General features: G+C 44.3%; 1 protein-coding gene across 2 annotated transcripts in view; it reads right to left on the bottom strand.

Annotated features, from left to right (window-relative positions):
- Positions 1 to 272: 272 nt before the first annotated feature.
- Positions 273 to 24,829, bottom strand: part of b4galnt3b (beta-1,4-N-acetyl-galactosaminyl transferase 3b) — a 40,511-nt gene continuing 15,954 nt past the window's right edge. The window contains exons 4-20 of one of the 2 annotated variants that reach the window (XM_042301578.1): positions 12,596 to 12,691; positions 12,412 to 12,502; positions 8,604 to 8,704; positions 8,425 to 8,492; positions 7,740 to 7,818; positions 7,587 to 7,653; positions 7,316 to 7,468; positions 7,116 to 7,225; positions 6,934 to 7,034; positions 6,634 to 6,707; positions 3,654 to 4,962; positions 3,282 to 3,541; positions 3,036 to 3,189; positions 2,554 to 2,626; positions 2,279 to 2,432; positions 2,074 to 2,200; positions 273 to 1,953 (exon numbers count right to left, since the gene is read on the bottom strand). In XM_042301578.1, coding sequence (XP_042157512.1) covers positions 1,842 to 1,953; positions 2,074 to 2,200; positions 2,279 to 2,432; positions 2,554 to 2,626; positions 3,036 to 3,189; positions 3,282 to 3,541; positions 3,654 to 4,962; positions 6,634 to 6,707; positions 6,934 to 7,034; positions 7,116 to 7,225; positions 7,316 to 7,468; positions 7,587 to 7,653; positions 7,740 to 7,818; positions 8,425 to 8,492; positions 8,604 to 8,704; positions 12,412 to 12,502; positions 12,596 to 12,691 — 3,129 coding nt within the window. In that variant the 3' untranslated portion in view covers positions 273 to 1,841. The remainder of the gene's footprint in view (positions 1,954 to 2,073; positions 2,201 to 2,278; positions 2,433 to 2,553; positions 2,627 to 3,035; positions 3,190 to 3,281; positions 3,542 to 3,653; positions 4,963 to 6,633; positions 6,708 to 6,933; positions 7,035 to 7,115; positions 7,226 to 7,315; positions 7,469 to 7,586; positions 7,654 to 7,739; positions 7,819 to 8,424; positions 8,493 to 8,603; positions 8,705 to 12,411; positions 12,503 to 12,595; positions 12,692 to 24,829) is intronic. The other variant, XM_042301579.1, reaches the window with a different exon arrangement.

Genomic DNA, 24,829 nt, shown 5'->3' with positions numbered 1-24,829 from the left:
AAAATGCCTGGAAATTCAAGCCTGTTCTGGTGGGTGTTTTTTTTGGGCCAGATCATGACATCAATCTGATTATTCTGACCAATGACCAGCCATCGATAATTTGCATATGCATCCTCCTACTTTGAAGGGGTAAGTGGAGTAGGCTCTCCACTAGAGTTTAGACGATCCAATTCGGGAAATTAGGGCTGTGTATGTAAATATATTAACATTTGTATCAACACGTCCAAATGATGAGACAAAGCATTTCAATGGCAAAAGGAGGCCCATGGAAATAAATTATAAAAATATATTTGGAGTTATTTTCATGAAATAAACAGTGATTTATTAGACATACAGTGATGATTTATAAATCTAATGTAAAAGACTACATGGGGGTTTTAACTGACAAGTTCAGGTAGTATTTCCCCATTTCAAAAGTTTTCTAGTTTTGTGTCAACTGAACCCCCAGCTTCGCCGGAGCTGTAGAGAAGGCACGGAGTAACATTTAAAAAATTGTTAACTTGCACAAGGGGTTTGGTGCGGGATCCTCTTAAGTATAATTCATAGAAAATTACATAAACAGCGCTCCCGAAGGATACATGCAATAGGCACAATGTGACACCCAAGAGTCAGTAATATGTAGTAGAGCTCTACAGTAGCAGAGCTATGGAGCAGGCACTTATGAATACAGCAGGCTTCATAATGCACATTGCATAATAAAGGAAATATCCCCATCCAGTACAGTAACATTCCCTGAATCAGAAGTGATCCCCCTTTTCACATCTTAATTCATTCTATGAATAAAACAATGTTTTAAACCAAACAAAATACAAATCACAGTGATACAGTAACATTGTTGCATTTTGTCATTGTCAATAAATAAGCTGGACCCTGATTACATACAAATGCTGTATGATCCATGACGTTTAAAATTGTGTGTATCGTCTCTGTCTTTGGTTCGGCAGCCCAGGATTGTCCAGACTAGTTCATCAGTACCAGTGACCAGAGCAGGTCATCACTGCTCCCAGTTTTCTTATTAGTCTCTTCATGCTACCAAAGACATCTGTCATTGTCTAGCCAAAGGAAAATATCCACACTGTGTGGAAAAGGTTTACATTTTTACTACAACAGTATCTCCTTAGAACAGGATCCTCAGTAGTGTGTTGTTAAAATAGAGTAAACCAGTAGTAACATGTTTAAATAGAGTACCCAGTAGTGTTTTGTCCACCTTTTCTCAAATCCAGTTGTTGAGGTCTGATTCGGGACTGGGGACTGATTCAGACGCAGGTTGTTATTTATTGTCATTAGTCTTTCCCTGGAACAGCTTAGCAGTGGTCATAAAATCTGTTTTGCAACCCCAACCACACTGCTAACCCAAACCTTAAATTAAGACCAAAAATCGTGAATTTTTAAGATAGACAATTTTGACTTGGCAGCTGGCCCATCTTGCAGAAACAGCTCAGTTCTGCCTCCAGGGCAAGAATCATGACAAGAAACATCAACCTGTGATTCAGACCTGGGACACTAGGTGAGTGACTCTCTGGTCAACCAGCAGTACTGCGGACCTACATGTTCAGATTTGAGTACCTCTGCTCTAGTTTTCAGTAGTGTCTTTTTCCAGGGCAATCAGTACTATGTTGAGTTCCATCATCACCACACCCTCAAACCTTTTGAGTGACAGGGGATATCACCCAATGGTGTCAGGAATCCCCTCTGTCCTGCCCTCTCGTTAACCAGTCGACAGCTGTAAATGGCTGATACGAGGAATGGGGACGTTAAAGTGTGGCAGTTTCCTTGCACCCACGGATGAGTCGTCGTGGGTACGGCTGCATCGCTGAACGTTTTGGCTGTGTTGTTGTGGGTTACGTGCCACTGCGTTGGGTGCGTCTGTTCCACATGCCACGTTTAGAGTGGTAGTGATGTAGGAAGTTCCTCATGTAGATACGCTCCACCTCCAGGCCCGACTGCAGAATCCTGACACAGAGCAGGGGAGAGCAACAGAATTCCTATTAATGATCAGATTGACAGAGCAGGCATGAGCAACAGAACACACACAAACATGCACCAAACAACCATAGACAGACAAACACAAACCTGTCCAGCAGCTCCCAGTCCTCTCCTCCCCAGCGGTCAGTGAAGTCATGTGTGTTCATGCCTCCTGCAGCATCCAAGTCAGACTTATAGATCCCCAGCAGACCAAACCCATTCACCTCCCAGTAACCTGGAACACAAACAAAAAGACGTGTGAGACGTGTGTGTGTGTGCGTGTGTGTGTGTGCACGTGCTTGTGTGTGTGTACCTCTGGGCTCCCTGGGCGTAGCCCCACAGTCCAGTCTCATGACGATAGGAGCGAAGGCCATGTGTCCCTCCACACAGTGTTTCCTGACTGAGTCAATGATGGAGGGGGGGAAGTGGATGTGGAGGTCACACAGAAACACTATACTGTGCTCATTCTGGGGAGGAAAAGAGAATATTTATGCCTATTTCATGAAACTCAGTTGATGTATGGAACACAAAACAGGACACACCCACTGTATGTCACAGTGATGATGTCACTGATCATGTCTCACTCACAGTGATGAGGTCGATGCCGGCCTGTAGACCAGCGGAACGCTCAAAGTTCCCACTCAGCTTCAAGTATTGGTACCTGGTACACAGAGGCAAGTTATCAGGGGTGAAAGTAAGCCGCAAGGTTCAATCATTCGCTTATCACAATAATTTAAGCAACGATGCCAACATGGTAGGATTTTACACCATCATTTATTATTGCCGCATCTCAGCCATATGAAAAATTAGCAAATGGACTAGAAAATGGGTGGTATATGCTCCAAAATGCAGTGTGGTTTCATATCTGTGACGAGAAAAATTAGAAATTTTATCAAGGCATAGATGAATGTCCAAGACCGAGACAGCAGTGGACAACACCTCAACATTAATGCTGGAATTATTTTAGAGTGGCGGAATGTGCACATGTAGTCTACGGGAGGCTTTCAGATGATTTGTTTACATACCATTTTTATAATTTATTGCTCAATGAAATGCCACACACTGCGTACCTGTGCAGGGTGGATGCCTTTAGTGCTGCCTCTATGTCCATGTCAGTGCTGTTGTAGTCGGTGATGATGAGGTTGAAGTTGGGGTCTCCAGTGGTCTGGTACAGACCCTCCATGTCAACGATCAGCTGCTGCACCCAGCGGGCCTGGTTCTTTACTGACACACACAGATAGACACCCACAAGAATAAAGCAATATATCGCCCTACAACAGCAGGAGAGTAGCAGTAGGGTGTGTGTTTGTGCGTACCTGGTACGATGAAGTGGACAGTGGCAGTTGGGTTCCAGTGAAAACCAACAGGGTTGCAAAGCAACATCTCAGGGGCAGGGCGAAGCGGCGGGACTCCCCGGGGGCGAGATCGTCTGTGGCGAATCAGAGTATAGATGTAGTGTGACAGGCGAAGGTGTTGGCCATTCACATCCCTCAGCTCCAGCTCCAGGAAGTACCTGCTGCCCTGAGCTCCATCCACTCTCCTCTCAACGTTCAGCACACGCACCAGGCTGAAACGCCTAAGGAGGGAGGGAGGGACAGGTTTAACACACTCACACTTCCACATATACTGTACACACACACACAAACACACACACACACACACACACACACACACACACACAAACTGACCCATGGTGTCTGTGGTTGAGTTTGTCCATGAAGGCCTTGATGACAGGCAGAGCGTCTCTAGGGCGGAGCAGCAGGTTACCAGACACGTTACAGCGGAGGTCTATCCAATCAGAGCGCATCGCTTGGAGGTCTAAAGGGGTTACCTGGAATGTCTGAGCCCAGTTCACCTCAGGGTCAAACACTGGTCGAGGGGTGGAGTCATAAGACAAGCCCTCCACCTCTTCAGAGTCTCCCTCAAGACCCCATAAAGACTCACTCACACCCACCTCCTCCCCCCCTCTCTCACCACCTCCCCCTCTGTCAACCCCTTCAACCAGACGGTCCATCCCACTGACCACACCAGGGGGCAGATCCCCGTGGAGTGTGTTGTCATAGTCAGGTTGCGGTCGTGACTTTATCTGTGGTTGTGCTCGGAGGATGATATCTGTCTCTAGGACCTGGACTCTCTTCCTAGTCACAGTTGCTTTGTGGTCCGACTTAATTAGCGGTGGTTTAACCTCAGGCAGTCGTGTGGTCGACTGTTTGGTAACCGCTGACCACAGCTCTAGTGTACGGTTAACAAGTCCCCGCCGTCGACCGACCCTGAAGGACCAATTAGAGACAGTGGGAGGTGGGAGGTGCTTCAAGGGATTGGGTGTTGCGTTACCCCAACCCCTCGGCCCAGGCTGTTGAACACGCCGGTGCCTCCCTTGCAGCTGGGGAAGCCGAACTTCTGGTCCGTCTCCCTCTACTGGCAGGTTCTGGTCTAGTTTTTGTGGTGCAGGTAAAATCTTTAACCCGGCTGAGTTCTGTTCTGCTGGTCTCCCTCTTGGTCTGGTTTGTTTTCGGGCTACTGGTCCCATATCTTCGTTGTCTGCTGGCATCCCTCCTGGTTTCTGTTCCCCTGCTCTGGACTTCACAGGTCTGAGCTGTTCTGCTGGTCTGTCTGCTGGTCTTTCTGCTACTCTCAGCTGTTCTGCTGGTATAGTCTGTAGTGATGTATGTGACCCAGGACCAGGGGGGATCCCCAACCCATCCTGTTCTGTTGCTCTGGTCTGGACTACAGCTCGTTGCTCTACTACAGCTGCTGCATTTGTTTCTCTCCTCTTCTTATACGTGAGAGTATCAGACATGTTTGTGTGTGTAGGTGCCCTGTCAGCCTGTGGCAGGGAGAAGAGTTTACGTCGTCGTCTCTGAGCGTAATCGTCATTGTCGTCTCCATAGTCAGGAGGGGCGGGGTCTTTCTTACTAGCCCCTCCCACATTTGGAGGAGCCTCGCCATCTAACCTCTCCTCTGGGACCGCCTTTCTCCTCCTCAAGATGCCATCAACTACCAAACAACACGCAGACAGAGAAGTGTTAAAATAAAACCAAGGCCGACCTGCGACAGTTCATATACACTGCTCAAAAAAATAAAGGGAACACTAAAATAACACATCCTAGATCTGAATTAATGAAATATTCTTATTAAATACTTTTTTCTTTACATAGTTGAATGTGCTGAAAACAAAATCACAAAAATTATCAATGGAAATCTAATTTATCAACCCATGGACGTCTGGATTTGGAGTAACTCAAAATTAAAGTGGAAAACCACACTACAGACTGATCCAACTTTGATGTAATGTCCTTAAAACAAGTCAAAATGAGGCTCAGTAGTGTGTGTGGCCTCCACGTGCCTGTATGACCTCCCTACAACGCCTGGGCATGCTCCTGATGAGGTGGCGGATGGTCTCCTGAGGGATCTCCTCCCAGACCTGGACTAAAGCATCCGCCAACTCCTGGACAGTCTGTGGTGCAACGTGGCGTTGGTGGATGGAGCGAGACATGATGTCCCAGATGTGCTCAATTGGATTCAGGTCTGGGGAACGGGCGGGCAAGTCCATAGCATCAATGCCTTCCTCTTGCAGGAACTGCTGACACACTCCAGCCACATGAGGTCTAGCATTGTCTTGCATTAGGAGGAACCCAGGGCCAACTGCACCAGCATATGGTCTCACAAGGGGTCTGAGGATCTCATCTCGGTACCTAATGGCAGTCAGGCTACCTCTGGCGAGCACATGGAGGGCTGTGCGGCCCCCCAAAGAAATGCCACCCCACACCATGACTGACCCAGCGCCAAACCGGTCATGCTGGAGGATGTTGCAGGCAGCAGAACGTTCCTCACGGCGTCTCCAGACTCTGTCACGTCTGTCACGTGCTCAGTGTGAACCTGCTTTCATCTGTGAAGAGCACAGGGCGCCAGTGGCGAATTTGCCAATCTTGGTGTTCTCTGGCAAATGCCAAACGTCCTGCACGGTGTTGGGCTGTAAGCACAACCCCCACCTGTGGACGTCGGGCCCTCATACCACCCTCATGGAGTCTGTTTCTGACCGTTTGAGCAGACACATGCACATTTGTGGCCTGCTGGAGGTCATTTTGCAGGGCTCTGGCAGTGCTCATCCTACCCCTCCTTGCACAAAGGCGGAGGTAGCGGTCCTGCTGCTGGGTTGTTGCCCTCCTACGGCCTCCTCCACGTCTCCTGATGTACTGGCCTGTCTCCTGGTAGCGCCTCCATGCTCTGGACACTACGCTGACAGACACAGCAATGCCACAGCTCGCATTGATGTGCCATCCTGGATGAGCTGCACTACCTGAGCCACTTGTGTGGGTTGTAGACTCTGTCTCATGCTACCACTAGAGTGAAAGCACCGCCAGCATTCAAAAGTGACCAAAACATCAGCCAGGAAGCATAGGAACTGAGAAGTGGTCTGTGGTCAACACCTGCAGAACCACTCCTTTATTGGGGGTGTCTTGCTAATTGCCTATAGTTTCCACCTGTTGTCTATTCCATTTGCACAACAGCATGTGAAATTTATTGCCAATCCGTGTTGCTTCCTAAGTGGACAGTTTGATTTCACAGAAGTGTGATTGACTTGGAGTAACATTGTGTTGTTTAAGTGTTCCCTTTATTTTTTTGAGCAGTGTACTTTTTAACCAAAGAAAAATGTGTGTCTCCTACCTCTACCTCTGGCCCGGCCCTCTCCCTCCTGCCCCTCTGGCTCATCCAGCCTCATGTACCTGGAAAACCCATACCTAGAGAGTGGTGATGTGGGGGGGGGGGGTTTGAGAGGGAATGTTATCATCTCTCTGACGACATTATCCATAACCTCAGTGATTGCACCCTGCCCTCTGCTGGTTGGTAATGGTAACGACCTCATACAGGTTAAGCCGCTTCTTCGACCAGAGTCATAGATAGAGAGGTAACAAATAGAAACACTCTCCCTTTCCCTCGCCCGGCCTCTCTCCCTCCCCTCCTCACCTGTCCAGGTATAGGGGACTGTCGTGGTAGAAGCAGGTGTTGTCTGTCTCCATGTGTGTGAGCCGTGTGTAGTCATTGGGATAGATGTAGGACATATGGACCTGGAGACACACAAACATGGTAATAACACGCTCATTTCTCTTAGTTATAGGGATTCGAGGTGGAATATTTATGGTACTTACAAATTGCAGGCCTTGGTATCGCAGCAGAGGGAAACCTTTGATGATGTAGCTGGGTTTATAGGAGCAGTCAGGTAGCACGCCTTGTAGGAACCTACTGTCTAAGGCAGGGACTACACACAGAGTTATTTGTTCATTCTAGTGACTCTAGTGTTGTGTGTGTGTGTGTGTGTGTGTGTGTGTGTGTGTGTGTGTGGTCTTACTCTGGTATAGGGTGTCGCGTGGGTCGACTCTCAGCATGTCGGCTGCAGGCTGGTTGCTCAGCTGGTTGTCGGGCTGGTTGCTAGGCGAGCGGGTGTGACTAGCAGCCGTTTGGGGTACATGAGTGATGTCACTCATCCTCAGAGCAGACTCATCTGTACACACACACACACAAACATCTGAAATACATGTCTGAAATAACAGTTAGGTAGTTAAAATTTGTTAGTAACATTGAATAGCTAGAGTGTGTGTGCACGTGTGTGTGTTACTCACTGCTGTAGAGGGATATGTACTTGGAGCTGATGACTGTAAACCTTAGACCCTCCTGGTTCAGCTGCCACTGTGTCAAAACAAATACACACACTTAATACTACCACACACACACACACACACACACGGAAAGTGTAGAGAAGAGGGGAAACTCACCGCCACCTCTATGTGGTCTGTTCCTCTGTCGTTCTGTTTATGGACTATCTCAAAGAAGTACCTCCTTTGAACTGACAGCCTGCAGAACACACAAAACAGTTACTGTATGCTAGTTTCTGATAGGCAGTTGTAGATGCCTGTCATGTCATGCCCCTTAACTGTGAATGCCTTTCTTCCTCCCCCTTCCATAGCTACCTCCCCCTCTCCTGCCAATACCTGACTATCACCTCCCTCCCTCTATCACCTCCTTTAACCTCTCTCCCCCTGTCCCCCTCCCTCTTTCTACTCTACCCCTCTCTAGCCTGTGGTCAATGCTTCATTATGGTAGTTGTGACAGCTTCTTTTGTCAGGATCAAACCCATGTCTCCCTGCACCATTCATCATTGTACACACACACACACACACACACACACACACACACACACACCTCAAAAGGTGTGTTTGTGTACATTTCTGAATGTGTGTGTGTGTGTGTGTGTGTTCATCCTGGCTCAGTAACATAGCTCCAAGCCACCACAAGAAGAAAAACAACCTCTGCTAAAAATAACTCTCAGTCCTGTGTTTGGATATGTTTTCAGTTATTCACTTGAAACAAATAGATTCATACACAATTTTGCTTCCCGACAAACTTCCGGAAATCATAGCCTTCACTCATACACACCCACACAGTGTTTAGCTGACTCACCAAACCGGTCTGGATGTCTGACTGGCATACTTCCCAAACTCACCAGGAGCAGTCCACTCCATGCCAGTCTGCAAAACACCACACACAGTCAGAGAGCTGCCAGAACCCCAAATAAACACTATCATTACAGTCACTGTAGCCATCTTCGGTCCAAACTGACAAACACCCTCAGAGCCCACCTTGCCAATCCAGGCCAGTAGCTGCAGGTTGAGTGGAGAGTTATCCCGGCTCAGCCAGAACTCAGAGTTATCATCAGAGCTCACCGCAAACACAAACTCACCTGGAACAAACAGACACACAGAGATGGCAAATCTAGTCAGATAATTATTTGAATTAGGTGTTCCTCTGGGTTCAGTGTTTGGACCCCTGTGGTTCAGTCACCCTGTGGCATGTAAAGTTGTCAGAACTGATCGTATAATTGAATGGCTGTCTTACTGCACCAAAACACAGTCGTCAAAAGCCTTGGTGTTACTATCCACCCAACTTAGATACTTTACTTCAGAGATCAACAACTACATTCAGCCTTGGGACAATTTTGTCTTGAGTGGATGGTCAGGGTCACGGAACATAATTACAAATAACTCATTTGTAGACTGCGAATTGACTGCAAGAAGCCCAAACATACATAATATTTAACTAAAACAAGCATTTCAAACCTTGCTTACATTTGTATACGATCACATACAGTACCAGTTAAAAGTTGACACCTACTCATTCAAGGATTTTTCTTTATTTTTAAAATGTTGTACTTTGTAGAATAGTGAAGACATCAAAACTATGAAATAACACATATGGAATCATGTATTAACCAAAAAAAAGTATTAAATCAAAATATATTTTCCATTTTAGATTCTTCAAAGTAGCCACACTTTGCCTTGATGACAACTAACAGTCTTGAAGGAGTTCCCACATATGCATATCGTCCTTTTGAAAATCAAATTATAGTGCAAACCAGATGGGATGGGCATATCGCAGCAGAATGCTTTGGTACCCATGCTGGTTAAGTGTGCCTTGAATTCTAAATAAATCAAACCGTGTCACCAGCAAAGCACTCCCACACCATCACACGTCCTGCTCCATGCTTCACGGGGGGGACCACACATGCGGAGATCATCCGTACACCTACTCTGCGTCTCACAAAGACACAGCGTTTGGAACCAAAAATCTCAAATGTGGACACACCAGACCAAAGGACAGATTTTCACCAGTCTAATGTCCATTGCTCATGTTTCTTGGCCCAAGCAAGTCTCTTCTTCTTATTGGTGTCCTTTAGTAGTGTTGTTTTTGCAGCAAATCGACCATGAAAGCCTGATTCACACAGTCTCCTCTGAACAGTTGATGTTGAGATGTGTCTGTTACTTGAACTCTGTGAATCATTTATTTGGGCTGCAATTTCTGAGGCTGGTAACTGAACTTATCCTCTGCAACTGAGGTAACTCTGGGTCTTCCTTTGCTGTGGCGGTCTTCATGAAAGCCAGTTTCATCGTAGTGCTTGATGGTTTTTGTGACAGCACAACTTTCAAAGTTCTTGAAATTCTCCAGATGACTTTAAGACATGAAGGTCAGTCAATGATGGACTGTTGTTTCTCTTTGCTTATTTGAGCTGTTCTTGCCATAATATGGACTTGTTCTTTCACCAAATATGGCTAACTTCCGTATACCACCCCTACCTTGTCACAACAACTGATTGGCGCAAACAAATTGAGAAAAGAAATTACACAAATTAACTTTTAAAATCTAATTTTATTTGTCACATACGTGTTTAGCAGATATTATTTTGGACGTAGTGAAATGCTTCTATTTCTAGCTCTAACAGTGCAGTAATGTCTAACAGTAATATCTAACAATTTCACAACAATACACACATCTAAAGTAAAGGAATTAAGAATATAAATATTGGGTGAGCAATGTCAGACCGGCATACACTTAAATACAGTAGAATAGAACAGTAAATACACGAGACGAGTAACGCAAAAAATGTCAACATTAAAGTAGCCAGTGAAAAGTAGCCAGGGATTCCAAGTCTATGTAAACTCAGCAAAAAAAGAAACGTCCTCTCACTGGCAACAAGGGGGGGGTCAAAATAAAAAGTAACAGTCAGTATCTGGTGTGGCCTCCAGCTGCATTAAGTACGTCAGTGCATCTCCTCCTCAAATCACCAGATTTGTCAGTTCTTGCTGGGAGATGTTACCCCACTCTTCCACCAAGGCACCTGCAAGTTCCCAGACATTTCTGGGGGGGGGAATGGCCCTAACCCTCACCCTCCAATCCAACAGGTCCCAGACATGCTCAATAGGATTGAGATCTGGGCTCTTCGCTGGCTGTGGCAGAACACTGACATTCCTGTCTTGCAGGAAATCACACACAGAACGAGCAGTATGGCTGGTGTCATTGTCATGCTGGAGGGTCATGTCAGGATGAGCCTGCAGGAAGGGTACCACGATGGAGGAGGATGTCTTCCCTATAAACGCACAGCGTTGAGATTGCCTGCAATGACAACAAGCTCAGTCCGATGATACTGTGACATTCCTTCGACGATAAACGCGAATCCGACAATCACCCCTGGTGAGACAAAACTGCAACTCGTCAGTGAAGAGCACTTTTTGCCAGTCCCGTCTGGTTCAGCAACAGTGGGTTTGTGCCCATAGGCAATGTTGTTGCCAGTGAAGTCTGGTGAGGACCTGCCTTACAACAGGCCTACAGTCCAGCATCTCTCAGCCTATTGCGGACAGTCTGAGCACTGATGGAGGGATTTGGCATTCCTGGTGTAACTCGGGCAGTTGTTGTTGTGTTTTTCCAGAGTCAGTAGAAAGGCCTCTTTAGTGTCCTAAGTTTTCAGAACTGTGACCTTAATTGCCTATTGTCTGTAAGCTGTTCGTGTCTTAATGACCCCCATATAAACTCAGCAAAAAAAGAAACAGCCCTTTTCAGGATCCTGTCTTTCAAAGAAAATTCGTAAAAATCTAAATAACTTCACAGATCTTCATTGTAAGGGTTTAAACACTTTCCCATGCTTGGTCAATGAACCATAAACAATTAATGAACATGCACAGGTGCATGAAAGACAGGATCCTGAAAAGGGCAGTTTCTTTTTTTGCTGAGTTTATATGGGGCAGCAGCATCTAATGTGCTAGTGATGGCTATTTAACAGTCTGATGGCCTTGAAAAATAGCTTCTCTCTCTAGGTCCCAGCTTTGATGCACCTGAACTGACCTCGCCTTCTCGATGATAGCGAGGTGAACAGGCAATGGCTCGGGTGGTGGTTGTCCTTGATTATCTTTTTGGCCTTCCTGTGACAACGGGTGCTGTAGGTGGACTGGAGGGCAGGTAGTTTGTCCCCGGTGATATGTTGGGCAGACCGCGCCATCCTCTGGAAAGCCCTGTGGTTGCGGGCGGTGCAGTTGCCATACCAGGGTTTTTGGTGCCAAGCCAAATTTCTTCAGCCTCCTGATGTTGAAGAGGCACTGCTGTACCTTCACCACACTGTCTGTGTGGGTGGACCTTTTCAGTGATATGTACACAGAGGAACTTGAAGCGTTCCACCTTATCCACTGCGGTCCCGTCGATGTGGATAGGGGGCCCTGTTTCCTGAAGTCCACGATCATCTCCTTTGTTTGTTTTTTTACATTGGGTGAGAGGTTATATTCCTGGCACCACACTTCCAGGTCCCACACCTGTTAATTGAAATGCATTCCAGGTGACTACCTCATGAAGCTGGTTGAGAGAATGCCAAGAGTGTGCAAAGCAGTCATCAAGGCAAAGGGTGGCCACATTGAAGAATTTGTTTGAAGAACACTTTTTTGGTTACTACATGATTCCATGTGTGTTATTTCATAGTTTTGATGTATTCATTATTATTCTACAACGTGGAAAATAGTACAAATTAAATTTGAAAAAACCTGGAATGAGTAGGTGTGTCCAAACCTTTAACTGGTACTGTATATCTGGGAAAACTTTGGAACAGATAGCCAAAATGTAAAAAAATACCGTCGGTATAGGGGTGGAGATAGCCAAAAATCCTGAGGCCGTAGTTCATCCACCTGGGAGAAACAGCCAACTTCTTTACTGTGGTTCTGGACTAGAGGAGAGACCAAGAGAGGAATGGGTGTAGTCTTCAGTTGAGCTATGACATGTCATGTGTATATGTTGGCTCGGGAACTGTGTGACTCACATGTGGGTAAAGAGGGTAATGCAGGTTCATGCGAAGCTGAGCTGTAGAGCTGCCACACCAGTCCTCAAAGGTATGGAGATTAGCCCGTCCCTTATACTGGGGGGGGGGGAACACATGACAGTTTGATCCCATAATAACACCCCCTCTCTCCATCACACACACAACACCTGTAAGACAGTTTTATTTATTCTTTATTTAACTAGGCAAGTCAGTTAAGAACAAATTCTTATTTACAACGACGGCCTAGGAACAGTAGGCCCCTGCCTTGTTCAGGGGCAGAACGACAGATTTTTACCTGGCTCGGGGACTCGATCTAGCAACCTTGCGGTTACTGGCCCAACGGTCTAACCACTAGGCTACCTGCCACCCCAGTTATCTGAACTGTGTGATAGAGTGTGTGTGTGTGTGAGAGAATTAAGCAGGTCAGATCCAAAGCCTCTAAGGAGGAGCTGTCTTCAGCTAACAGCAGAGAAGCTAATGATTGGTCATTAGCTTGGTGGCTGCAGTCGCTTAGCTTGGTGACAACTAGTCCCAATGTGGCCATGATTTATTACACAGATGGAAACTAAACACCCCTAGTCTCTCACAAATGTAGGATAAAATTATATTTGAACTTACTCTACCAAAGTCTAACAAAGTTGCTAAAACACGTGACAAAATGAAGAAAGGAAGGACGGCATGTGAACGGCCAGCCGGGCAAATGGCTGGAGCTTTTGGTAGAAAAATAAGATAGATAAGGCTGAGAAGACAGCCGTGTTGATATGTGACATTTCTCTGACATAGCACAATGCTCGTCTATTTTTAATGTGAAGCTCTTTGAGTTGTCTGACAAACTGCACGATTGTGATTGGCTTGAAAAATCTGTAAGGAGTAGGTCAAACAATAGTTACTAGTTTTACATTTGGGTAACTGAGGGTAAAAAACATTTGAAAAATATTGTTTTTAAAGTATACATTTTCTTTATTATCATTTCCCCAAACCCTACCACCCCTCCCCCTAATTGGAGTAAACTAATGGACAACAACACTTAGGCTTCTACTTCCAGCTTACATACGTTTCACAGACACTATTTATTAGTGTCTTTTTAAATCCCATCCTTCAGCTCCCCTCAAGTCTTCCCATCGATCTCTGAAAACAGTTTTGATATCTAATTGCAATGTATGTTAACGGTGCTGTTTCAAAAGTTCTGAACCTTTCCATTCTCATAGTTTCTACAGACTCTAAATAAAAAATTAGCATTTTTACTAAGAGTATTGTTATTGATAGATTGACTATGGCTTGAAGTCACCCAGCAATGCTATTTGATATATTAGCTCCAGGTTTTTTTTTTTGCCATTCCTGAACCTGCGACCAGAAACAAGCTACATATAGGCAGTACCAAAAGAAGTGATCTAATTAGTCTGTCTTCGCAGCAAAATCTGCAGAGCTGGGATGGTTGTATCCCCATATGCATAACATTCTATTGGTTGCAAGAATTTTGCATAATAATTGAAATTGCAAAACTTGGTTTTGTGCATCAGTTCATAAACTGTGCCATGGAAGCGGCACATCGAACATTTCTTCCCAACTACTTCAGCAACCTGTCCATTTTTTGGTCCTTAAATTAAGCTGATATACTTTTATTTATTTATCAATCACAATTTGCTTTAACCAATGTCTTCAATGCAGGGCCGACAGACGAGATCCTTACATTCTCCCACTTGCCTCCATTTTTGCACTATTGCTGCAATCAGTTAATTATAATTTGATAGATCAGACATTTCCATATACAGTGAAAAAAAATCTAAAAACTCAACATGCAAAGTGTTGAGCTAAAATAAAAGATTCACAGACATGTTCCATACACACAAAAAGATAATTTCTCTCAAATTGTGCACACATTTGTTTACATCCCTATTAGTGAGCATTCCTCCTTAGCCAATCCATCCACAGGACAGATGTGGCATATCACAAAGCTGATTAAACAGCACCTCATGTAGGAAACAATAAAAGGCCACTCTAAAAAATGTGCAGTTTTGTCACAACACAATGCCATAGATATCTCAAGATTTGAGGGAGTGTGCAATTGGATTGCTGACTGCAGGAACGTCCACCAGAGTTGTTGCCAGAGAACTGAATGGTAATTTCTCTACCATAAGCCGTCAATTTAGAGAACCGGCCTCACAACCGCTGACCACCTTTATAGCATTGTGTGGGCGAGCGGTTTGCTGATTTCAATGGTGTAAACAGAGTGCCCATGGTGGCGGTGGGATTATGGTATGGGCAAGCATAAGCTACGGACAACACACACAATTGAATTTTATCGACAATAATTTGAATGCACAAAGATACCGTGCCATTCATCTGCCGCCATCGCCTCATGTTTCAGCATGATAATAAAACGGCCCCATGTCGCAAGGATCTGTACACATTTCCTGGAAGCTGAAAATGTCCCAGTTCTTCCATGGCCTGCATACTCACCAGACATGTCACAGGTTGAGCATGTTGTGGAAATTCTGGATCGACGAGTACGACAGGGTGTTCCAGTTCCCGTCAATATCCAGCAACTTCGCACAGCCATTGAAGAAGAGTGGAACAACATTCCACAGGGCACAATCAACAGCCTGATCAACTCTATGTGAAGGAGATGTGTCACACTGCATGATGGCAGACAGTAACACAAGATACTGACTGGTTCTGATCCACACCCCTACCTTTTTTAAAAAAGGTATCTATGACCAACTCATGCATATCGGTATTCCTAGTCATGTGAAATCCATAGATTAGGGCCCAATTAATTTATTTCAATTGACTGATTTCCTTATATGAACTGTAACGCAGTAAAATCTTTGAATATTGTTGGATGTTGCATTTATATTTTTGTTCAGTATATTTGTTAGCTGCATGTGTGACCCATTTATGATCTCATTAATATGTTTTGTTTTTGTGCACCTGGCTACTGTGTCAGCGTGCACTGCGCCCGGCCCACCACAGGAGTCGCTAGTGTGCACCGGGACAGCAACATCCCTGCCGGCCAAACGCTCCCCTAACCCGGACTTCGTGACAGAGCCTGGACTCAAACCAGGATCTCTAGCGGCACAGCTAGATGCGATGCAGTGGCTTAGACTACTGTGCCACTCGGGAGGCCAAGCCCTGTATTTCTAGCCCCTTGATATTATTGTTGGATCTGATTTTAATAGTGGCATTTTATTATGGCCAATGAAATGTTAGCTAGTGGACAACCCTGTTTTACTCCTCTTGACAATTTAATACTTTCTGAGAAGTAGCCATTATTTACTATTTCACAACCGGGGGTCGGTATAATAACTTTAACCCATAGTACAGTATAAGAGATTCTCCAAAATTAAAATAGTCCAGGCATTTATATATAAACTCAAGGACTTTTCAAAAATCAGCTATGAATAACAGATTTGGTTTACCACATTTTTCATGTTGTATTGTTTCCGGTACTTGTCTTAAAGAAAAGTGTCTGATTAGGATGAATAATATTGGACAATACCTTCAAGTCTATGCATTTTGCTAGAATTATTGCATCACAACGCTGAAGTGTAAGGGTTCTCCAGTTATTTTTTAGGTGGACTCGATCATTCTATTTACCACCTTGGTTCTGTTTCAGTAATAGTGAAATCAGACCTTCTTGCTGCCTATCTGATAGTCAACCAATTTTATAGGAGTGGTTAAAAAAGGTTTGATATACCTCAACAGGTATGCCGTCCGGCCCTGGAGTTTGTCCGGACTTAAAGGATTTAACTGTATCAAGAAGTTCCTCTTCTGTAATGTGGCCCTTCACGTCAGTCTTTCTGTACAGCTCTTCATTTTACACGATAAATAGAAGAAAAATCATTCTTACAATTAACATCAGTTAGTGGAGACTGAAGAGACAAACGAAAACATATGCTTCAAGAACTTTGCTTCCCCTTTCAAAATAGTCTGGCAGTCTCTATGGGGGTGCCACAAGGTTCAATTCTCGGGACGACTCCTCTGTATATATCAATGATGTTGCTCTTGCTGTGGGCGATTCCCTGATCCACGCAGACGACACCATTCTGTATACTTCCGGCCCATCCTTGGACACTGTGCTATCTAACCTCCAAACGAGCTTCAACGCCATACAACACTCCTTCCGTGGCCTCCAACTGCTCTTAAAACGCTAGTAAAACAAAATGCATGCTTTTCAACCGTTCGCTGCCTGCACGCGCACGCCCGACTAGCATCACCACCCTGGATGGTTCCGACCTAGAATGTGTGGACATCTATAAGTACCTAGGTGTCTGGCTAGACTGTAAACTCTCCTTCCAGACTCATATCAAACATCTCCAATCTAAAATCAAATCTAAAGCCGGCTTTCTATTCCGCAACAAAGCCTCCTTCACTCACGCCGCCAAACTTACCCTAGTAAAACTGACTATCCTACCGATCCTCGACTTCAGCGATGTCATCTACAAAATAGCTTCCAACACCCTACTCAGCAAACTGGATGCAGTTTATCACAGTGCCATCCGTTTTGTTACTAAAGCACCTTATACCACCCACCCCTGCGACCTGTATGCTCTAGTCGGCTGGCCCTCGCTACATACTCGTCGCCAGACCCACTGGCTCCAGGTCATCTACAAGTCCATGCTAGGTAAAGCTCCGCCTTATCTCAGTTCACTGGTCACAATGGCAACACCCACCCGTTGCACGTGCATCTCACTGATCTTCCCTAAAGCCAACACCTCATTTGGCCACCTTTCCTTCCAGTTCTCTGCTGCCTGTGACTGGAACGAATTGCAAAAATCACTGAAGTTGGAGACTTATCTCCCTCACCAACTTCAAACATCTGCTATCTGAGCAGCTAACTGATCGCCGCAGCTGTACATAGTCTATTAGTCTATAGTCTAAATAGCTCACCCAATTTGACCTACCTCCTCCCCATACTGTTATTTATTTACTTTTCTGCTCTTTTGCACACCAATATCTCTACCTGTACATGACCATCTGATCATTCATCACTCCAGTGTTAATCTGCAAAATTGTAATTATTCGCCTACGTCCTCATGCCTTTTGCACACAATGTATATAGACTATTTTTTCTACTGTGTTATTGACTTGTTAATTGTTTACTCCATGTGTAACTCTGTGTTGTCTGTTCACACTGCTATGCTTTATCTTGGCCAGGTCGCAGTTGCAAATGAGAACTTGTTCTCAACTAGCCTACCTGGTTAAATAAAAGGTGAAATAAAAAAGTCATTTGTAACAAGTTACTGTTAATTATTTTGGGGAGCATTTCTACATTTGAAGATTTTTTTTAAATCCCCATATTCCAGCCAGTTTGCTTTATTTTTTATAATATATTACACTTGATCTTTCTGGAATAAGTTCCTCCATTTATTTTTATGCCAACTTTCTCTGTGTCTCTATGGTACCATTTTTATTGAATTCCATCTATTGTTAGTTCCTCCATTTCATGACAAACTTACCAGTTGAATCCAGGTGAAAGCTATGATCCCTTGATGTTAAATCCACTTCAAATCAGTGTAGATGAAGGGGAGGAGACCGGTTAAAGAAGGATTTTTAATCCTTGAGACATGGATTGTGTACCATTGAGGGTAAATGTGCCTTTTAACAAGGTATGGTAGTAGCTGCCAGGTGCACTGGTTTAAGTGTGTCATGAACTGCAACGCTGCCGGGTTGTCACGCTCAGTTTTCAGTGTGTATATCAAGTATGATCCACCACCCAAAGGACACCCAGCCAACTTAACTGTGAGAAGCATTGGAGTGAACATTGGCCAGGATCCCTGAGGAATGCATGACACGTTGTAGTCCATGCCCAGACAAATTAAGGCTGTTATGATGGCAAAAGGGGGTTCTAATCGATATTAGGAAGGTGTTGCTAATGTTTTCTAGACTCCTTGTATGGCTGAGGAATATGTAATGCGCCCAAATGATATACATCTCAAAATAATAGGTCTAATGGGTGAAAAGCAAATTAAGAATATCCAATGGCTAGATAATAAAATACTGTAAAACTTGGGTAAGACTAAAAAACAATGCCTTCCAATAAGATGAAAGTAAAACGGGAGGTTGAAGCCTCCTTGTGAACGAGTTCCTTTTATTTTGTGTCATTAAAACCTTATTTTGGAGAGTCACACTTGAGACTGGTGGACAAAATGGACAAATTATTTTTAAATTGAACTACCAATAATTTAATGAAAGTAGTCGATAGCAGGTGCTCCCAAACGTTTTCACTCAGGGCCCCCCTTCCAGCATTGGGGAACATCCCACGCACCCCCTATCGCACAAGCACTGTTCACACCGCTCATTGGTGGAGAGAATTTTGCAAGAATATTTTGCAGTTACAGCTAATTTTCTTGCAATTTAATACATTTTGCCATGTCAAATTGTATTTTATTTAACTAGACAAGTTAGTAAAGAACAAATTCTTATTTACAATGACAGCCTACCAAAAGGACACAAAAATGTAAAATAAAAAAAATAGAACACACCACAACATAGAGACCTAAGAACACAACATAGCATGGCAGCAACACAACATGGTAGCAGCACAAAACATGGTACAAACATTATTGGGCACAGACAACAGCAAAGAGCAATAAGGTAGAGACAACACATCACGTGAAGCAGCCACAACTGTCAGTAAGAGTGTCCATGATTGAGTCCCAATGAAGAGACGGAGACAAAAAAAAAAAATTAAAGTCCAGTCGGAATATTTTTTGCAGCTTGTTCCAGTCGCTAGCTGCAGCGAACTGAAAAGAGGAGCGACCCAGGGATGTGCGCTTCTCGGACCTTTAACAGAATGGGACTGGCAGAACGGGTGTTGTATGTGGAGGATGAGGGCTGCAGTAGTCATCTCAGATAGTGGGGAATGACGCCTTAGAGGGTTTTATAAATAAGCATCAACCAGTGGGTCTTGCGACAGGTATACAGAGGAGTATAGAGTGCAGTGATGTGTCCTATAAGGAGCATTTGTGGCAAATGTCATGGCCGAATGGTAAAGAAACAGCTAGCCATTCGAGAACACCCTTACTTGCCGATCTATAAATTATGCCTCCGTAATCTAGCATGGCAGGATGGTCATTTGAGTCAGGGTTATTCTGGCAGCTGGGGTGAAAGGGGAGCGATTACCGTAGAGGAAACCAAGTCTAGATTTAACTTTAGCATGCAGCTTTGGTATATGCTGAGAGAAGGGCAGTGTACCGTCTAGCCATAATCCCAAGTACTTGTACGAGGTGACTACCTGAAGCTAAACACTCAGAGGAAGTAATCACACCGGTGGGGAGAGGGGCATTCTTCTTACCAAACCACATGACCTTTGTTTTGGAGGTGTTCAGAACAAGGTTAAGGGCAGAGAAAGCTTGTTGGATACTAAGAAAGATTGGTGTAGAGCGTTTAACACAAACCCAGAGAGGGGCCAGCTGAGTATAAGACAATCATCTGCATGTAAAATGGATGAACGAGCTTCCTACTGCTGAGCTATGTTGTTGGTGTAAAATTGAGAAGCACGTGGGGCCTAGGATGGAGCCTTGGGTTACTCCCTTGGTGACAGGCAGTGGTTGAGACCGCAGATGTTCTGATTTTATACACTGCACTCATTGAGGAAGCTAGTTTGAAAACCAGGCCAAAGACACCAATACTCTCACAAAAACAAAAAGGTCAAAAGTATCAAAAGCTTTGGCCAAGTCAATAAAAATAACAGCACAACATTGCTTAGAATCAAGGGCAATAGTGACATTAAGGACCTAAGGTTGCAGTGGCACATCCATAGCCTGAGCAGAAACCAAACTGCATACCTGAGAGAATATTATAGAACCCAAGAAAGCCAGTCAGTTGATTATTGACAAGCTTTTCCTACACTTTTGATAAACAGGGAAAAATAGAAATTGGCCTATAACAGTTAGGATCCATTTGATCTCCCCTTTAAATAAAGGACACACAGTGGCTGACTTCCAAGCAATGGGAACCTCCCCAGAGAGGAGAGACAGGGGCAGCAACCTATCATCACCAAGCCTTAGAGAAAAAGGGTCAAGTTTAACTTAAAACCTCTTGGTGATCGGGCTGAATACTGCCCCCTTTGGATGAAGTGCGTGCCCATAGTAAACAGAATTTTTTTTTGTCAAAAATGTATAATATATGCATATAATAATTATTATTGAATAGAAAACACTCTCAAGTTTCTAAAACCGTTTAAATTATGTCTGTATGTAAAGCAGAACTCTCAGGGCAGCCATTCTCCCAAACACCCTCTTGGCAACAGAAAAGTTGGGACAACTTTGACGTCATCGCCCCTACCCTTCCCAACCAGCTACGGATCCAGGAACATGTGTTCAGCGCGATGTCTGCTTTCAAATGATGCGTTCTTTGTGAGAATCTCGCGCGCCCTCGTCCTTTGGCGGGCTAAAACGTTCGGGTCACGCGAAAATACATGCACTCTATTGCGCAGGTCTGAATTGGAGCGCACTCTTTTTCCATGAAACACCAATTGATGTCGGTTTGTCTGTTCGCGCTGTTCTTTGTTTTACATGATTAAAACATCCTAAAGCTCGATTCTGCACTTAGTTTGACCAGTTTAGTCGACATATAATATGTAATTTTGAAGTTTTGATGCGCAAGTGTGCGGGACCAGAAGTCATTTTGGGTGCATTTCAGCTGAAGCTGTTAGCATATGCTAATACAGAGACACACAACTTGAAACCAAACGATGTATTGGGTAAGTATAAGGAGCCCCTTCAGCACCTCGGACTCTGACTGCCTGCAGGGAGAAACTTTGGGGGGGGCACTTCTCATTTGCCTGAACGAGAGCCAGTCAGCCTGAGTATGAATGTGCCAAGCCTTTCACCAGATGGAGTTCTTGAGGTGGAGTAACTGCCAGATCATGGTCATATCAGGGACAGAACAGGTTTTTAATTCTCATTTTCTTTAGGGGCGTGTGTTTGTTAACAATAACACTGAAAATATCAAAAAAGAAGGTCCAAGAGTCTCCGACAGAGGGGATCAAGCTGATTCTATACCAATTTACAGAGGCCAGGTCATGAAGGAAGGCTTGCTCATTAAAGTTTTTTTAGCAAGCGTCTGACAAAGCAGGAGAGGTCATTTCACTGAGCAGCCTTTACAAACACAGGCTGTAAAACAGTGATCACGAAGGTCATTACAGGAAAAAAAGCTGATGCCTATCAGGATTATTTGTGAGGATAACATCAAGTAGAGAAGCCTTGTCTGGGTGTTTGGAGTCATAACTTGTGGGATTGGTAATCTCAGAAATATTTAGGGAGTCCCATTGCTTTAGGACTTGGTCAGGTGGTTTCAGCATGCCCGTTTAGGTCACATAGCTGGACAATTGCAGACTTAGTGGAAGGGACCAGGAGAGCGCTAGGGGCATTTAGGGTACAGGCCGGTGCTGATGGTGGACAATAGCACCCAGCAACAGTCAACAAAGAGCTATTTGAAAGTTTAATGCTTAAAACCAGAAATTTTAATTGTTTGGGGACAGACTTCGTGGAGACAATCAAGCACTGAAGATTTTCCTTGGCAAAGATTGCCACTCCCCCGCCTTTGGAAGATCTATCTTGCCCCCCCAAAAAAATATCCAGAAAGGTTAACATCAGTTTTCAAAACTCTCTTCCTTAACTACGTCTCAGTAATGACCAACACATCTGCATTGGAGCTATGAACCCAAACCTTCAATTGATATATTTTAGGCAATAGGCTTCTAGTGTTAACATGCAGAAAATCCATGCTTTGAAGCAGATGGGGCTAGCAACAGTAGATGGGCCAGGGTGTATGGGCACATTTTCAGATATCACCAGCAATAATACAATCAGGGCACGGCCGAGGACAGGGAGAGCTCTGCAGTGTTGATTTATGACATTTGAATTTGCATTAGATGGCAACAAGATCATATTGTACAACAAGTTCATCAGGTAACATCAAATACAAAGCCGGCAGGAGGTGGTTAGAATAGGACGGGAGGCAAAAGAGTCCGTGTCGGGTAAACAGGCAAGTTCATAGTCAAAGCATGCAGGGGTCATGAGGTAAATAGCATAAAGCACAAGAAAGAAAACAACAACTTGGGGCTAGCCAGTGTAAGTTCAGAGTCACTTGCCACAACAGTGTGTGTGTGCTGGAGGCAAGCAAAAGCTTGAGGGGGGAGGGGGGGGGGAACAGCCCAGGACAGATAGTGAACAGATTTCCAGGTGGAATCCAAGTAGGAGTGCATCAGGCAATGAGAGTAGGTGTCACACGTCCTTGGGAGAAGCTTTTTTCAGGAGGCAGATTCTTTGTAGAAAATCCCAGCTAGTTAGCAAGTCTCATTTTGAAAAGGAGGTTGTAAGTCATCTCTTCAGTTTCGGCGAATGGTTCTTTACGACGTCCAAATAAAGTTGTCCTGTGGCTGTTGTATTCTGGAGATTGCGAGGAGGATATTTTCTGATGTGATCAAAGCAACAGTACTGTTTCTTATTGAGGTAATTTACAATTACTGGCTGCATATCAGTTCAAAATAGTGATGAATCCAGGGGTACTGTATTGTAATAACCTCTGCACAGATGGAGGGGGCTTCAAAAGGCATTTGGGTGGGGGAGGCTGTGAAACTCTCCTGCCATTGTTGGGCTAAAAGTCTGAGTTTCTCACTTCACACCCCAGTGCCAATTGATCTGTTATGTCCTAGCAAGCTCAGTAGACTTAATTTAGCATTCAGTCCTTGTAAAATGAAAACGTATCACTGTCATTTATTTAGCTGACATGGGCTAGCTAATGTGTATTCATATATTTGAGTGAATAAAAATTTACAGAAAGTTTAGGCTTGGTGTTTAACTTTCCAATGTCGTTTTGTAAATTTAGTCCACTGTAATTACGTCTGTCTTACAACAATATATCCTTATATTAATTAACCACAGAGTGAAGGATGCAGAGGATTTTGATGAGGTTTGAGAGCCACCCCTCACCCCAGCAAGCACCCCTGCAGGTCAAGGTCTTCACCCCCCACTGATATGTCAATCACCACATCTGATGGTTCTACATCCACTTTTCATAGACCTCTTGAAAAAGAAAATAAGCGCTTGTGTTACCATTGGTTCTAACAGCATCGATTTCCCCAAGACCAAGGTAAACATGACAAAGACAGCGGAGAGGGGGACCATACGTTGGATCAGGACTAACAAGGTGCTTTTTGTGAAATGGAAGGACACCAGGGAAGTAACTCACCACACAGCATAAGGCATTCAATAACAACCTTGTCTCAAGGAGGGAGAAAAAGGAAGAAATAAACCCCATTCCTGTGAAGGACTACAATGCAAGCATGGGGGTGTCATCCTATCTGATAGGCTCCTACCAGGTCCTCCACGGTCCTCCACAAGACCAGGAAATGGTACAAGACGTTGTGGACATTGACACAGTAAATGATTTAATTCTCCAAAAGCAGATGGCCAAAACAAAAAAAAAAAGGTCAAACCCCTCTCTCCCAGTTCCCTCTGAACATTTCGGAATCAGCCGATATTAGCTAAAAATGCCAACATCGGCATGTGAAAAAATGTAAAAGCTGACGTGCATACCTATATAACGTAGGTACATGACGTAATGACGCCATGTTAAATGTTGCACTACACGTGCAACACAGCATTCCTAACCCACAATGTCTGCTGTGTGGCTCGAGCAGTCAACAAGTCCATCGGTCATTTGAAAGAGTAAGAACATTTCAGAGAGACAACTCAAAGGCGAAATCCATTAACGGCAAGATAATGAATTCAATGCCCTTGACAATCAACGGTTTTCTGTCGTGGAGGAAGTTGGCTTTCGCAACTGGTCGAGCACCGGTACACACTAACGTTACCAAGCACCCTGTTGTTCAGATGTCACCCTACCGGAGTTACACAGTAATAGCGTCACTGCTATTAGCTTCACGACATACATACTATGGAACACCGTTTGAGTGAATGTGAAAGAGATACAGTAGTACTGTCAAAGCTGTACAAAGTCTGCAAACATCGGGAACGAACGATGTGTTTACAATACCACATTGGTAATAAAGCATTATTAGTTTGACCGCAACTTCTGGGGTAGCTAGCTAGCTTTAGTTTGGTACCTAGCTAGCACCAATACAACCAGCCTGAAAACAATCACCAGTAGAAAGTGCAGTCATTTTCATTATTCTTAGCAATGATTTAGAAATCCTTGTAAGTATTAGCTAGGTAGCCACTTGTTGTTCACCTATTGAAATTGAACTCCTGTTTATGAAAATAA

The sequence above is a fragment of the Oncorhynchus tshawytscha genome, linkage group LG19, assembly GCF_018296145.1.
Source record: "Oncorhynchus tshawytscha isolate Ot180627B linkage group LG19, Otsh_v2.0, whole genome shotgun sequence".
Lineage (NCBI taxonomy): Eukaryota > Metazoa > Chordata > Actinopteri > Salmoniformes > Salmonidae > Oncorhynchus > Oncorhynchus tshawytscha.
The sequence above is the reverse complement of the archived record's forward strand: the minus strand, read 5'-3'. Positions and strand labels throughout refer to the sequence as shown.